This window comes from Rhopilema esculentum, chromosome 5 (assembly GCF_057945365.1).
Source record: "Rhopilema esculentum isolate cy_ngs chromosome 5, ASM5794536v1, whole genome shotgun sequence".
NCBI classification, from domain to species: Eukaryota; Metazoa; Cnidaria; class Scyphozoa; order Rhizostomeae; family Rhizostomatidae; genus Rhopilema; species Rhopilema esculentum.
The window spans coordinates 7,729,178-7,746,214 of record NC_142819.1 but is presented as its reverse complement, the minus strand read 5'-3'; the positions used below and the strand labels follow the sequence as shown (position 1 = coordinate 7,746,214).

Here is a 17,037-nt window from a genome sequence, read left to right as displayed (position 1 = left end):
GAATGTATACGTTTAGGCCTTAATTGTAAAAAACGGCAGTTCTTTTCATTATTTATCATTCTCTTATCATATGAGGCAATAAAAATAGGAAAAATTTGGTAAGAATTTTTTTAGAAAAATCCGTCATTTTGGCAAGCCTATGGCCTTACTTTTTTATCAAAAACTAAAGACTACATGAATGTAGAAGTTTCAGCCTTAATTGTAAAAAACGGCAGTTCTTTTCATTATTTATCATTTTCTTATCTTATAAGGCAATAAAAATAGGAAAAATTTGGTAAGAATTTTTTTAGAAAAATCCGTCATTTTGGCAAGCCTATGGCCTTACTTTTTTATCAAAAACTAAAGACTACATGAATGTAGAAGTTTCAGCCTTAGTTGTAAAAAACGGCAGTTCTTTTCATTATTTATCATTCTCTTATCATATGAGGCAATAAAAATAGGAAAAATTTCGTAAGAATTTTTTTAGAAAAATCCGTCATTTTGGCAAGCCTATGGCCTTACTTTTTTATCAAAAACTAAAGACTACATGAATGTAGAAGTTTCAGCCTTAGTTGTAAAAAACGGCAGTTCTTTTCATTATTTATCATTCTCTTATCATATGAGGCAATAAAAATAGGAAAAATTTCGTAAGAATTTTTTTAGAAAAATCCGTCATTTTGGCAAGCCTATGGCCTTACTTTTTTATCAAAAACTAAAGACTACATGAATGTAGAAGTTTCAGCCTTAGTTGTAAAAAACGGCAGTTCTTTTCATTATTTATCATTCTCTTATCATATGAGGCAGTAAAAATAGGAAAAATTTCGTAAGAATTTTTCTAGAAAAATCCGTCATTTTGGCAAGCCTATGGCCTTACGTTTTTATCAAAAAGTAAAGACTACATGAATGTAGAAGTTTCAGCCTTAATTGCAAAAAACGGCAGTTCTTTTCATTATTTATCGTTCTCTTATCATATGAGGCAATAAAAATAGGAAAAATTTGGTAAGAATTTTTTTAGAAAAATCCGTCATTTTGGCAAGCCTATGGCCTTACTTTTTAATCAAAAACTTAAGACTAGAAGAATGTATACGTTTAGGCCTTAATTGTAAAAAATGGCTGTTCTTTTCATTATTTATCATTCTTTTATCATATGAGGCAATAAAAATAGGAAAAATTTGGTAAGAATTTTTTTAGAAAAATCCGTCATTTTGGCAAGCCTATGGCCTTACTTTTTTATCAAAAACTAAAGACTACAAGAATGTATAAGTTTCAGCCTTAAATGTAAAAAGCGGCAGTTCTTTTCATTATTTATCATTCTCTTATCATATGAGGCAATAAAAATAGGAAAAATTTGGTAAGAATTTTTTTAGAAAAATCCGTCATTTTGGCAAGCCTATGGCCTTACTTTTTCATCAAAAACTAAAGACTACAAGAATGTGTAAGTTTCAGCCTTAATTGTAAAAAATGGCAGTTCTTTTCATTATTTATCATTCTCTTATCATATGAGGCAATAAAAATAGGAAAAATTTGGTAAGAATTTTTTTAACAAAATCCGTCATTTCGGCAAGCCTATGGCCTTACATTCTTATCAAAAACTAAAGACTACAAGAATGTATAAGTTTCAGCCTTAATTGTAAAAATTGGCAGTTCTCTTCTTTATTTTGCATTCTCTTTTGATATTAGACATTAAAATGGGAATTTTTTGTACGAATTTTTTTAAAAAAACCATCATTTTGGGAAGCTGATAGCTTTACATCTTATCAAAATCTAGAGCCTACTATAATTTTTCGTTTTTAGCCTTCATCGTAGAAAATTGCTCACTCGTTTAGTTGTTTAGCATTCTTCTATCCTGTTAGGCACCAAAAAGGGGAATTTTGGTTAAAAAGTTTATTGCAAAAATCCGTCATTTTGGCAATCCTATAACCATACATTTTTATCAAAAACTAAAGCCTACTACAATGTTTCATTTTCAGCATACATTGTAATAAAATGCCGAATTTTTTAGTTATTTATCACTTTTATATTACATAGGCAAGAAACAGAGAATTTTGGTAAATTTTTTTTGAAATACGTCACTTTGGCAAGCTTATATTGACTGCACTTGAAATGTGCATTCACATCAGATTTTTTTGCCCTTATCAATGACGTCATCGCTCAGGTGATACTGAGGCAAATTTTTTTGATCCCATCTTGGATTCTAAATCTCCATACTCGAAAGGATACAAAACCATCAAGATCACCTTGGTTAGGTTAGAAATCAGATTTTCGCAGCCATAGGCCATTGTCTAGAATCTAGCAGACAATTGTCGGCATATCCAGGGCCACCTAATTTCCACATAAAGTTTGGGGACTGGGGAAGGTTTACGTTTATTGAACATTGATCCTGGAGGTACTGAAAGCCCCTGTGAGCAGGGCCGCCGAAAGAAGAGGCAAAGTGCTGAAATTTCAGCCCTCTAGGGCTGAAATCAAGCCCGTAGCCAGAACTATTGAGCTTGATGCTTAAAATGAAGTTTTTGTATGGGTAGGGGGGGGGGGGTGGGGGGTAGGGGATATGGACAGAGTTAGTGGAAACAAAGAAGCAAAAAAGTTGTCTTCAGCAATTCAACACTTCCTCCCCCTTTTTTCTATTCAGCTAGATAACTTTCAATTGTTATGTCTTCCATCAAGGTCTTCTTTTTAAACACCAGACATGCAAGATTGCACTTTCTGTCTGTCTGCAAAGAACTTTACTTTGGAGAATCTACCCTCGTTAATGGAGAAAACAAGCACTCCTCAAAGTTCTTATGTTTTGATGTGAAGTCAGGAGTAGCTGCAACTTTCTATCTGCATCTTGCAGTCGCTGAATCTATTTTCCCAAACTCGCTTTCTGCCCACTTCACATCTTTAAGCACACAAAAGATGATTTTGCACACTGCTTGAATAAAAAAAAGCTCCTCCAACATTTTGCTATTCGCTGCCACTTGTGTAGAGGTATCAGGGTCTCTTAATTTAGAAAATTTGATAAACAAGGCGAAAGAGCTTCCATGGTCTTCCATAAAGCTGTGTTGACTTATCAACAACTTTTTCTGAACATCCACTACCATGAGCCAGGGCCTCCGACGAAGGAGGGGGGGGGCGGGGGGGCGGGGGGGCCTTGGCCCCCCACTTTTTTGCAAAATAATAGAGTTTTTTTCAAAATCTTTTGTTATAGGTGTTAAATTTTCCCTTGGCCCCCCCCACTTTACAACCTTTGTCGGTGACCATGTGAGCTGCAACGATTCTTGACTACCTGAAGCTTTGACCGTCCATGACTCACTGACGGAGAGTGCTGACAAAATCATCAAAATGCTTGGGAATAAAGGCTTTTCTTTGCTGAGTGTTGATGACCTCAGTGCATTTAGTTTGCTTTACCCGGAAATCAGCAACCATTTTTGCGCATGGAGCCTCAGTTGGCACATTGCTCCTTAAGGTCCTCTCTCACTGCTTTCACTACAGAGAACGCAGTGAAAGATTTAGAATGGAAAGTTGAAGCTGCTTTATGAGAATGTATATTGGCTTTAGAATGTCCAACAGCATGCAATTCACAAAAATGAGCATCCAATCGTTCTCATCCTTTTTAAGCTGATGCAGCAATCCTCTAGCCAATCCACGGTCTTCGCTTCTTTAACTTTCTCGATGATCTTGATTTTGAGGTAATTTCTATTCCTATTTAAACACGTAGTACGCGAGGCTGCGAGTGAAGGCTATGACTGCACAATGATGAGAGCTTGTTTCAAGCCCTCAAACGGGAAAAGACTAGCACCTGAAGATCAATGAAATTTAGCCATCATATAAAAGAGTGCTATGAATTCTCAACCAAACTTTTCCAGCACGCCTCGCCAGTCGCCAACTATTTGTTCATTTAACTTGACTGGCCTAGCCCCGGAGAAGACAGATCACAGCTATTTGCTCATGGATTAAGAGAAAATTTCATTATAGAAAGTGATGTTCATGAGATGTTGCAATTAGCAGGAGAGAATTCTTGGCAGGTTGTTCAGGAATGTGTCATAAAGTGATAGATAAACAGCAAAATAACACAGCAAACTTGCCGTTTTCTACATCTTTTCCTTCAACAAACAAATCTTTAATAAATCTCTAAACCACAGCAAAAACATCAACTCTCTTACACGAGCTTACAACCAAAAACTAAATAAACTAAACTTAAGAAAACTATAAATCGTCTCTAGGTTCCAGTCCACAATACGTTACATCATCACAAATGTCGAAATCACAAACATTAGCAGGAAAGCAGGACATCACAAAGCTTATGTCCTCCTGTCCTGCTAAAGCGATTTATTAAAGTCCTCTGTTTAGCAAGACATCGACAATTAAGGCTTTTAGAATTCATAATGACAGTTCCTGGTTTGGTATTTTCAGACTTATTTTTGTTACATGCTTTGGAGTCATGATAAAATAATATATTGTCTTGTAAAAATTGAATCTTGCAATTGTGAATCTTATCAAAAAGTGAAAATGGGATTGTCAATCAAACGAAAGTCAAGGGTTTTAGCCAAAAAACTATAGGGACACGCCCATATAGGAACCCACTCAAACCTTTTTTAGATCCGCGAGTGCCCTTGGCTACGACCTGGCTGAAATAATAGATAAGCCCCCTGGGCAAAACAGAGCATTTACGGTAAATAACTTTTGCCTGAATTCCAGATCCAAGAAGTGATTCCTCCGGACAATGCCTTGCTGTCGAACTTAGGTATGACGTATTACTGTACTCATTTGTTTCCATGGCTTTAAATACTTGTGATCTTCAATCGGGTGTCCGCCATTTTATTCTGATCCAGGCTTCATAGCGACATTCTTTTCTTATCCAATTGCTATTGTCACGATTTGCTATTGATAAGTTTGTTTTTCTGTTGTTCATTGGCAGGAAATCCGTGTACTTATTATAAGAATTCAGTCACCGGGTAGTTTGAATCACGCCCGTGTTTTATCATGATTCAGATATCATTGGAATGTCGTACTGTCTGTTAGTCCTTGTTTCGCTGGTTATGCCATCTCAATTATTCTGGGATCATACTGAGACATTTTGAGTCGCTTTTTCAAGGTAAATATTAACTATTTTCTTTTTATCCTCATTGCAATACGGTTGAATATTCCAAAAGACAAGTGTTATTTTCTATATCTCCAATTTGAATATTTCCAATTTCACGTAATTTGTTTTAAATTGCTTTTCCTTGTGTTATCGAGATAGCTATTCAAGACACTTCGACGAGAATTTAAATTATGCAAAGGCCATGAAGTTTCATTTTTTAACATTTTTCGATGAGAAATGTGCCGCGGATCAAAAGTTTGAAAATGCTGGCACGGAAGACGTAATGTTAAAGAGACATAGATGGTCGTGTTGTTTATCCCATGCATATTTCCACACGAAAGGTGTACTGCGAGGAGTACAAACATAAGAGCAAAGAAAAGTTGCGGAAGATCAAAAGCCAGCAATCAAGAGATACCCACAATTCCGAGGGGCGATTCACTCTTGCGAATAGCGTACGAGCTTTTTTCTAGAAACAAAAGATTTTCTTGGGATTTTACATTAGGATTTTCACAAAAGGTGTACGAGATTTTCTTAGAGTGCTTTTCCCCTCGCACAATTCTTCCAAGTGAGCTTCACAGAGTATTTTATGAGCTTGTTGGTTCGCATTTGACGTCTTGAAACGTAACATACGTTTATTTCATAACCCATTCGAAAGCAAAAAAGATGGAGGCTATTTAAGTCCTTGACAGAGAAAAACAACCTTCGCTAAAAGGTTTTCCTATCAGATGTGCTCTCTGTCTTCAAGAGACACTATTACTATCCTTGATGTCGAAGCAAGAACCAGTGCCACGAAGAACCAATGCCTTCTATCTAAACCCGTTTTGGTTGATGGGTTGATGAAGATGAAGATGGAAAAGAAACTGAACAAAAGATTATATAAAGGGAATTATGACTTACGAGGATGCGAACGACGTGTTCCTCATAATTTGTAGCAATAGCTTGTGATACAGATGCAGTTAAAAATGAAATTGCAAGGATGCTTTTGCCCCCAGAATTTGAACCTTATGTGTACTTCAATATGTCAATAGTCGAAAATGGGACCCTCATCCGTGTGTTATTGAATGACTGAAATCGAAAGAGAGGAGGCAAAAACAAACAGAGAAAGGAATAAGTCAGCGTTTGTATTAAGAGGTCAGGGGCTTTGCAGAAAGTGTTACCTTAAACGAACTTGACAAAGAAGACAAAAAGCTCATATCAAAAAGTGAAAAAATTGAAGTTAAGGCCGGACTGACTTTTTACTTCTACTAAATCTTCTTTTATGTTAGGTTTTTTACTTGATTTGTTATTGGAAATTGAAATTCCTTTTGTTCTACCGAACGATTCCAACATTCTGCAAAAAACTATTCCAGATGGTCGTTTTTTTACAACACCGAAATATTTAAATTACAGAATAAATTAACAATACCACAAAATGGTAACAAAACCACGTTAGAATAACCCCTGTGCGGTTAGGACAGCTCTATGCTTGGGCAGCCGGAATGAAACCCGAAATTCGACAAATTGTGCCTTGGGGGGGGGGGGGGGAGGTAGGGGTATGGTGCCTGAAATGCCACAAATGCTGTCTGTTTGGAGATTATAGCAGAGTATGTCTCCTACGCCTCTGACTGTTTGTAAAAATTATGTTTCAGTGGATTGTTCCGACAAGGAGGGTTTCATATCAATTGGCTTTACAAATAACACCTTGTGACTTGTGACGAAATCTCTAAGGAACTTTTCGATTTGAAAAATTTTTATAACTGCAAGCATCAATAACTAAAAAGCTGGTTCCATTCATTTGCAGCCAATACTGGCATAGATTGTTTGCTATTCGTGTGTCAAGTGCCTCATTGAGTAGTTTCCGCATATGCTGTCTCGCCCTTTTCTCTATTAAGTGTAAGGGCTTTTTAGACAAAGCAAATTAAGGAACTATTAAGGAACTTTTGGTACTACAATTTGATGATTTGAGGTCTGCGGATAAGGAACTTTTGGAACTAGGCCTTTAGGTAGGTTCCTTATAAAAAGAGCGTTCTGGTTTTTTATTGAATAGTTCTTAGTCTCAGTCAAGCTAGACAGCTTGTCACATTTCGCGTTTCTCAGCATACACTCTTTTTCATAAGAATACTATGAATTTTTTGGGTCCTCAATATTCTTGAGAAAATTTTGATTTTGAGCCTGAATTCTTACTTTTTAAAATCTGATATGGTTCCAGGAAACATCGCCCGCCCTCCAAAACCACGCTTTTTGAAAAGACGAGACATGTCATTCATTTGATTCTCTGTTTTGAACATGGCAAAACAGGCAATTGCTGAAAAATGAGACACAAATATGCGAGTTGGGGCTTAGCAAAATTCTTAAAATTCTGGGCCTGAAGATTCTTGTAAACAATATTCTGGTAAAAAACAAGTGCAGTGTTACGTTGAAAACAATAGACATGGTCGCGGAGCAAATCACTACATGAAAATCTTGTACACCGTTGATACAAATTATATTGTTTTGTCTGAAAATCCTTAAAAAAATCTTTTGTAAAAAATCTCGTACACTATTTCCAAGAGTGATAAGCCCACTAGACATGGTGTTGTCAATTTTCTTAATGTGAATCCCTATGCTTCTTAGGAACCATATCATTTCGAATTTTGTTTGCCTTTGTAAGGCGAAGTCCAGTCTTGGGTGAAAATAAAATCTCATCTTGCACCTTGAAAAAGTTTGCTTGCTAAAAATACTTTAAGCAAACCATTCGTTCTCGCGACTGCACCCTTCCTACCACTCGGTTGCCGTCCATACAAAGTCGCATGTTTATACACAGTCGATGGTTTAAAGAACACAAAAGGGCGCAACAACAACACAAACTAGCTCGCGCCAAGTAGTTTGGCGAGCTTTTAATGATTATTTCGAATTCGTCGCTCAAGGGTAGAAAATCTCTAAAGAGAAAACAAGAGGTTTTGAACAGGCTACTATTCCGACCTAAATTTACGAGTTGCTTTGAAAAATTTGTATTTTTCTATTTTTCATTTTCAACAACGGGAAAAAGACGGGGCGAAATTATGTCCCGTCATGTTCACGGCCATGTCTAGAAGTTAGAAAAAATCAAAACAAAAAATTTCTGAAGGGATTACATCTAACAGAATAAAAAATACGGGAAGGAGGTCCTCCCTGAAATGGTTTCTAAAATGTTTCACACACTGTCATGTGTGGCTTTGTTTAGCCTGTTATTTATTCTGGAATTTGGTATGATTTTGAGGATATCATACCATTCGCGATTTCGGAGTAGTTACAAACTTAGAAATGTAAAACTGTTGAAAACAGGACAAAAACAAAACTAGATTACGCGAGAAAAGTCAACGATTGACTACTGAACCTATCATGTTTTGAAAACTACATAGAAAACTTTCTTAAACTACCTCATCATTCTATCAAGGTGTTTTGAGTAAATTTAAAAAGCTTATCGTTGCTACATTATGTTAGGAACTGAGCATGCCATAGCAACGTTTTATGTTGACATTATGTTCATTTAATACTGTTTGATAATTTTATCCAAGAGAAATTTGGATGAAGATTCTAAAACGAGTAAGTTCTGACCAATACGTTTTTCAATGCTCCTGTGCAATAAATATAGAACCAACTCAGGTTATTCTCATTCTCCCGTTACGAATGACAATGTTTGTCGCAGGTTACTAGATAGCACGATATGCCACAAATGAAATAAAATTTTAGTTTGAAAGGCAGAGGTAGGGATACAAGTTGCACTGCACCACGGATGCTCAATTCATGGAACATGCAGGCTCCTCTGGGAAGAAAAGATCCACCAGTTAGGGTTCCGGCGCAAAATAGTCAGCTCCCTGGAGTATAGAGATTTAAATCACAGAATAGGAATTAGGCAGAAAGGGAATTCCTGTCTTTCAGGAGAAGCCTGAAAAAACTTGCGCATGCGTTAACTTATACGAGGCTTAGCATGTATCTGTCGGGGAAATTTTAAAAAAGAATAAAAGTAGACAACTTTATTTGAGACGAAATGCCCCATGATAGTGAACAAATTCAATTATGTTAATTCGTTTTTATCTGATAAATGAATGATAATTTGTCATGGCTAAGTTCGTCTAATGAAATCGAGGTTAAAGTGGAATTGAGGAATTCTATTGTTGACTCAGGCTTCAAAAACAACCAAGGAACCGACGAGAGTTACCCTTCTACCTATTTCTTATTCTGTGTTTAAATCAAGAAAATTAGCACCACCATGTCCGTGAGGCAAGTCACTCTTGGAAATAATGTACAAGATCTCCCGGAAAACAAAAGGATTTTTAAGAATTACCTATTTCTTAAGAATATTATAAGAATTTTGCTAAACCTCTGCCCGCATATTTGTCTCTCAGTTTTCAGCGAGTGTAGTCGAGCCTACCTACAAATGAAATGACACTGCAGGATAGCATCTTTATAAGCAAACTGGTGGAAAAACCAGGACCGTTGCTAGCTATTATGCTCATAGTGTGCTAAGGCCCCAGTCTGCGATGAAGTACCCCTACAGGGCAAAAATATTCTCCGTATGTGTGTGGCACAGTCCCCACGCCCCACTGCAGCGATGGAGGCTGGGAAAGAATCGTACATTTATATCAAGAAAACAACAAAGATACGATCATTCTTGATAACACCTCACCTTTACATTTGCGTGTATATTTATACACTATACACATATTTATACAAGCTTTCTAAAGCAACATAATCCGCATGTCTCTTACTTGACTGGTCCGGCAGGGCAACACCTATATATCATTTCTACCTATATCATTTACATTTTCGTCTGGAAAACATTGCAAGACGGGTTAAGTTTACAAACGTTTCCATCCTTATGATTAAAGGTTCCCCGTGATGAACCTGCCGTGCGATTGCTTCTAAAGACGTCACACTGGTAAACAACTTGTTGAAAAGGAAAGACCTGACTAATAATGCCACTGTACATATAGCTTGCATTTCTTTTTTAGCCTTAGTTAGAAGGTAAGAAACACTTGATGGGAAAAATTAGTTGTTATAGGCTGAACTTTATCGCAAAATTTTAACCAATTTGCCACAATATCAAAATGCCATTTTGATTCTAATGGATATTCTTAACCAATTACTGTAGTCTTCTTACATTCTATCTGTTGATCCAAACTTGGCTGACAAAACTACTACTAAGCCAGGTGATGATTGTTTTCAGAATATCAAATCAGTACAACAAGAAATGGAATTTAAAACAATCGATAATGTTTCATACTGAATGCAATCAAACAGCTAAAAAATGGAAAAGCAGTTGGTCCAGATAAGGTACCCACAACTGTTGTCAAGGATGTGGCAGACCTTTTGCCAAAGCTTTGATCGATTATATTCAATTTATCTTTAACAAACGGTAAATTCCAAGACATATTGAAACTTGCAAGAGTAACTCTTATATTTGAGTCAGGTTCCAAAAAGGCCAATTTCAGTTATTCCTATTTTTCCAAGGATTCTAGACAGGAGAATTCAAGATCAGTTATTTGACTTCCTTCTTGAAATAACGTAATAACCACAAATCTGTCAGCTTTTAGTAAACTGTAGTCAACAATAACATCTTTGATATGCTGTATCGATAACTGTTATGAAAAAATCGATTTCAAAAAATTGAGCTTGACAATCTTTCTTGACCTAAGAAAAGCATTTGATACGGTTGACCACTCACGACCACTCAATAATGTTAGTAGATACGGTAAAGGAAACAGCTGGGAATTGGTTTCAATCCTACATAGATCAGTGGAAACAATTTTGCTCAGTTAAAGACTCATTGCTAACAATGAGCCTTTGCACTACGTAAGCATCCCATAATGCATTTTTAGACAGTCTAAAATCAATTACTGCCATTGTTTGGACCGTCACCACGCTCGCAAAGGCCCATTGTTAGCAATGAGTCTTCAACGGCCAAAGATAAATGAAAATGGAGGTTATGTGTGGTATACCACAGGACTCCTGCTTAGGCCCTCTCCTTTTAATCCTATATCTGAATGACTTTGGGCAATTCTTGAAATATTCACAAATGCCAATGATAAAGATATGAAGATCGTATCGAATCGAGGCACAGCAGGAATAACGCAACCTCTCGGAGTGGATGAGAATGAATAAGTTAAGTTCTAACCATGGAAAGAGTGAGTATATGATAATAGGCTATTCTCGTAGAGCAAATGCATTAAATATCTTTCAAAGTTGGACAAGCAATACAAAGTTTTAAAAAGAAAATTTGTGGAGGACTTTAGTCACTAAAAAAGTTTAACTTTGTCAGCATTAAAATCGCTATTCTTGTATTTGTATTCGAACAAGAAATCAAGCGAATCGTTAACCGTCGCAATCGTCCATTTGAAACCTATTCTGGCTGTTTTAGCGGCAGTATTTTTCTTCCCGTTCGGTTTCTTCAATTTTCTTGCGTCTGCTATTTTGAAAGATGGGCATGTGAATGAAGGCGCGCGCATGAGCAGAGATGACATAGGAAAGCCAGCCCTTTTACAAGCTATCAAATTGATAACATGAAAAAACACCCAAAAACAGCGTTTCTGGCCCTGCTAACAAGCGGGATCCCCCATCTAAGCAGGCTATCAGGATCTAAACACGTTTCTTATTAGTGCCGAGACCTCGGCAAAAAGTATTAACCGCGGATAGGAGGGCCAGCCCTCCTCATGTGCAAATACCTAATACAGTAGTGTCCCGCATATAAGAAACACAATTTGACGAAACACAGACTCTGATTTTCAAAAAATAACCCCTTTAATAAGAAACTGGTGAAGGTATGAAAAATACTTGTTTCTTATTAAAAATTTTCATATTACTTAATCCTTTGGAAAACAGAACAAAACATTAATCATTCTACACTTACAGTTATTTAAATAGAAAGATAAGCGAAGGTTTACAATCATTGACCATAAGAACTGTTTGTTTTCAGCTTTACAGTTTAATCAAACTGAGCCTGGTCAAATGAAAAAGAATTTTGAATGAAAACTAAGCAAAAAGCACTTTTATGGAATAAATACAACTAAAATATTATATTTTTTTCCACAAACACTGAGATGGTGTCTGAGTAGGTGATCAATAATAAAATATGGTTTTTCGTATAAGAAACATTATAGGAACCTGATTTTAAGTGTATATCTTATTTTATAGGAACACATCAGACCTGAAATCAAAAAAATATTTCTTATATACAGGACACTACTGTATTCAAGGTCTAACCGTCTCTACAGTTCTAGAATGACTATTCAGTTTCTAGCAATTTTTCCACATAAACGACAATGGGAAGTCAGAAGAACAAAGAGATACTGTAAACGTTTCTAAACCGTTTAATGCATCAGTTTCTTAATTGTTTAAAGTGGTTAAAATACTAAACAAGATTCATTGCTATTTCAATTTCATAAGGAAAAACATAAGGAATCCTGTTTCACCACTCATAAATCAGTTGTCCTTTAAGTCCAGTGGTCAGCTAAGTGACATTTGCAAGTGTTTTCGTGTAAGGAAGATTGTTTTCTTATTCTTGAAAGACGATCACATAATTTGATGATCAGACGATTTGTTTCTGTTGTGAACGAATATTTGAAGAACTTTAGTTGTATACAAAGTGCTCAAAATTCTGTGACTTCATTCTAAATTTGAAAATATACAGTGGTTTATACATTGGCAAAAAGTAACGGTAAGTAGGGCGCCGCTTTCATGAGCGGGGTTGGATTTCACCCCGGTTAACGTCAACTCGTTGTGGTAACAAATATTTACTTTAACACGAGTCCAAGTAAGCTTCCATTTGTGGAGCTGTGGCACAGCCAAATTCAGCTCCACTTGTTAGCCCAAGTTTCATTGTCAATGGGATAGCCATGCATAAAGTAAGCAAGGCCTGGTTGTTAAAATCAACCAGTTCATTTGCTGTCTTAATTTTTCACTGCTTACCTTGTGTCCGAATAGTTCGTATAAACACTTGCTATTGAAAATAATCTCGTCGCTTAAAAACTAGGCTCTGTCAATGTGTTTACACGACCGTAGACATTAAAGGAAAAATTTGATAAGAAGCCAACCCGACTAGACTGGTCAGCCCTACCCTGGTTATCCCACTCGAGTTGACAGCAGTTTAATTTCAACGTTTGAAAAGATTCAGTTATAATCGGGCTGATTGTTTAAATTGGGTTAAAGCTAGTCTAGCCCCGTGTAAACATTGCCTTGGTTTTGTCGTTGTTTTGTCAAATCTGTTGAATTCTATGGATTGCTGTCGTTCGCGGTCAAATGATACTGTGTATCATAATGTTCTTTTACAACACGACAAAAATTAATGGACAAAACAACAGCAACAACGACAATTTTGACAGCAACAATAGTAATAACAATAGTGATAATTATGAACATTACTCGTCGTCTTCACCATCAGTTTTTGAAATATTTAAATTGATTCTTCCTTTGCAACGCTTACTGTATTTCAAGCTTCAGAGGCAATTTCTAATTTTAACTTCTATAATTAAATTCTATCGTTGTCTCATTGAACCATATTTCATTTTTAGATGCATCGTATGATAACAGCCCTTTTTGCCATTTTCTTTACCGTGTTTGTGCTTTCGAGCGTGGTTCAGACCCAGATTTCATACCGAATTAGTCGCTTGCAAGTTCATCCAGAGGTTTTTCGCTTCACAAATGGCAGAGCAGTTGTCTATTATAAGCAGATGGGTCGCGGTAAAGTCAATGCTCTCTACAATGGAACATCGGTATGAGCCATGCTTTCAAATTCTCTTGTTATTCTGACTAATTATCATAACATTACAACGATACATACTATACAAAGTAACATAAATTATCATAAATTATGTTTGTCATCTGTTAGAGATCTTTTAATTTCTTTCCATAACGGGTTCATTAAATCTTTTTTAGAATCAAACTCGCTATCCTTAAGTCACCCATCGGTTAGAGAAAAACTGATTTACTAGTTGCCCTGCAACAAATACACTATAAAACAATAAGATTTAACGAAAAGACGAGAATTAAGCGAGATGATGTTAATAGTCACGGCAACTTTTCTGCAGATTTCATCAGGCTTTCCTGGAATTTCTTCAGTGTAGTTTTCCCTTTTATTTTATCGTTCAACCCAGCATCCCCAATATGCACGATAAGAATGGACAAACCCACGTTACACGGATATTCATTACACGCTTTTCTATCAATATCTTAACTCAAGACCTATTCCCTAAAGTTCATAATTTCTGGACCCTCACTAAACAAAATACGGTACCAAAACCTCCAAAATAGCACCTTAACTTTAACTTCATATTTAGTGTCATGAAAGAAGCATAGACGCAAGAAGGACAAAAGTTTTTGCGTTTTGCTTTTAAGTGAAGCTAGAAAAGCAGGGCAAAAGACAAAGAGAGGAAGATAGAAAATTAATTTGCGTAATAGTGCAATGTTAGTCAAGAAGAACCTTTGCATAGAGAGAGGCTATGACTACACCCTTTTTATAAGAAGATTGATGTCCAGCCACAATATTCCAAAGAAATTTTCGTTTTGAGCCTGAAAATATTTTCAAGTTATTCTTATATTTTCAAATCCGAAATGAATTCAGGAGAACATCTCTTGCTCTCGAATAGAAAACAAGATTTTTCAAAAAAAATATCAGCATTGTGATTCTCTGTTGTGAAAATCGCGAAAAAAGCAACTCATGAAAAAGATGATGGAATGTGCGATAATAATAATAATAATATGTCTCGCCAAATCTCCGTTTCGCAGCAATTACTATAGCACAAACACAGAATTGAACAAATGTTCTAAATGCATTGCCATAAATGTTCTAAGTTTTCTTCATGTAATCCACACCTTCTGCAAATTATATTATCATACTTTCCTTTGTAATTAGCTTTTAAATCGGTCATGTTTAGTTTCAATTTTAGTAACGTTGGTCCCTTTTTATGTTTTATATATTCTTTTATTCCAAAATTGCCTTTTTTTAATGAACCTCAGTTTTCTTCGGTCGCTATTCTTAACTTGAGGCTGAGCAATATTGTCATGATAATCTTAAAAATTGGATAATTCGGAGCGATTTAGTAAAGTTTTTTAACTTATTCGGTCCTCTAAATGTAGATCCTTTGCATAGTTGCTCCTTATAAATAAATAATGTTATCCATCTAATAATAAGGTCATTAAATGTACTAAGGAATATCGGCAAAGACCTTTTACAGAGCTGAGAAAATTTTAGTTGATAGAGAATATCAATCGTTGTTTTTCAAGTCGTTTGCTCCTCATCTGTGTTCATAGCACCAACCATAAATTGCTTGCTGGTGCCATGACCCAATGCACACTATATCTTTTTGCTCTGTTAAACAACTCCTTCCCTCTCTAAATCAATGGGGGTATCTAGCTCTTCGCTCATACTTCTCAAAGTAATGGGTACAATTACATGAATCGAAGTAATGGGTACAATTAGACCTATTTTACCCCACTCTTCAGTTTCTAAAAAATGTCTTCGCCTCTGATCGTTGGGAGTTTTTTTTTGCAGATAGAGAAGAAGTGTCAGAAAATACGCTTCATTTACAGTGATGGAATGAAAATACAGGGATTTTGGCAAAAGTGCAATCTGCCAGATCATCATGGCGTGTTCCTGGTAAAAGCTGTTTATGGACGAGGTGGACGCTATGTCAGCTACGATAGAATTGTGTTTTGATCACAAGTGTCCATTGCAATGAACTGGTTTTTGACATTTTCATAGACATATTTTTCAGAGATGGTAGGAAGCTACCAAAAAGCCATTCATAAAGTTAAAAGGAGGAAGAGCATAGATAACTTCACCAAGACTAGGTATTTTTCAATTCTTAAGAAATGTGCATATATAATGTTTCAATTGACCCGTAAGCCTATTAAAATTTCTGTAATTGATAGCTTATAAAAAGTTTGTTAGAATTTGTTTATGTATATATTTCCTTAAATGATTTACTCATATTCCCTTTGTTCTGTTGTGCATCAATAATGGGCAGAAATTTCAAGCATGTTAAGCAAAGCGCTTAAAATTTGGCAAGAAAAAAGTTGGAACACCGAACAAAGAACAACGAACTAAGGCTTGATGGTTTACGATCTAAGTGGTATGTAGGGGCGTAAACGTCAGCCGCCTAGAAGTAGAAAAAAATAGAAAATGGCAACGCTCTTGAATGAAAATGGGTTGATATAAGAGTCCTTTTCGGACGATTAGGAAAACGAACGTATCCACCGTCCCTTTTCCTCGTTCAATTTGCATGAATCTCGTTGACAATAATTCTTAAAAAATGGCAGGGAGTAGTCCCTCCTCCACCCTCCTACAACATCTTAACCCTTCCTACCCGCTCCTACATCCCTCTCCATAAACAGAAGCCAATAGCTCAAAACCTGCTACTCTCTAGCCTTTATCTTCTGCTCCACTTGAGTTTGAACTGAGTTGATGCCACAATACATGTTAGAATCACTGCCAAAACTCCTGGAACACTTCAGTCTCTTTTGAAACAATGTTAACGAGGCATATATCTGCGACAAACTTCATTCTCGCGATTGGTTTAGTATTCTGCTCTGTAACTAGCCTTATTTCAATAGGGTGGTACTATTAGAAACACGGATGGAAACTAATGAAAAATACAAGAATGTAGCAAAACATGTAGGTAATCCCGGCAGTTTTGGCAGATATGATAGTTTTATTGCAGATGAATTGCGGCCTGTAAGTGAAAACGCCCTAAAGACGCTAAAAAGGTTGGTCTACGAGACGCGGCCGTGACTTTTCAAAGCTCAAACATGATTAGACGAAGAAGCAGGTTTTATTGTAAAACCGTATTTCCACCACTGTTTATACCTCAAGAAACAGACAAGGTACCAATACCGGGTCCCTGAATTTCATGTTCTCACACTCAAAAACCAGAAAGCAATGTTCCTGACCTGAAAAGTAGGTGCCTGAAGGAAAAGTGCCTGAAGGGAACTGCTTAAAAGAAATTGCCTGAAGAGAATGTCTGAAAGGAATTTGTCCGCAGGAAATGTGTCTAATAAAGGAA

The 17,037-nt window shown here is 36.3% G+C and overlaps 1 protein-coding gene across 2 annotated transcripts; it reads left to right on the top strand.

The window, feature by feature from the left end:
• The first annotated feature begins 4,773 nt into the window (after positions 1-4,773).
• LOC148960253 (uncharacterized) lies at positions 4,774-16,693 on the top strand. 2 transcript variants are annotated; one of them, XM_089116247.1, is made up of 3 exons: positions 4,774-5,053; positions 13,549-13,749; positions 15,528-16,691. In XM_089116247.1, exons 2-3 carry the CDS (start codon positions 13,549-13,551, stop codon positions 15,690-15,692), a joined length of 366 nt encoding a protein of 121 aa, XP_088972373.1. In that variant the 5' UTR covers positions 4,774-5,053; the 3' UTR covers positions 15,693-16,691. The 2 variants fall into 2 exon arrangements, with proteins under 2 accessions (XP_088972373.1, XP_088972374.1); XM_089116248.1 differs by lacking the exon at positions 4,774-5,053 and adding an exon at positions 12,223-12,695 and having other exon boundaries at positions 15,528-16,693.
• Positions 16,694-17,037: the final 344 nt, after the last annotated feature.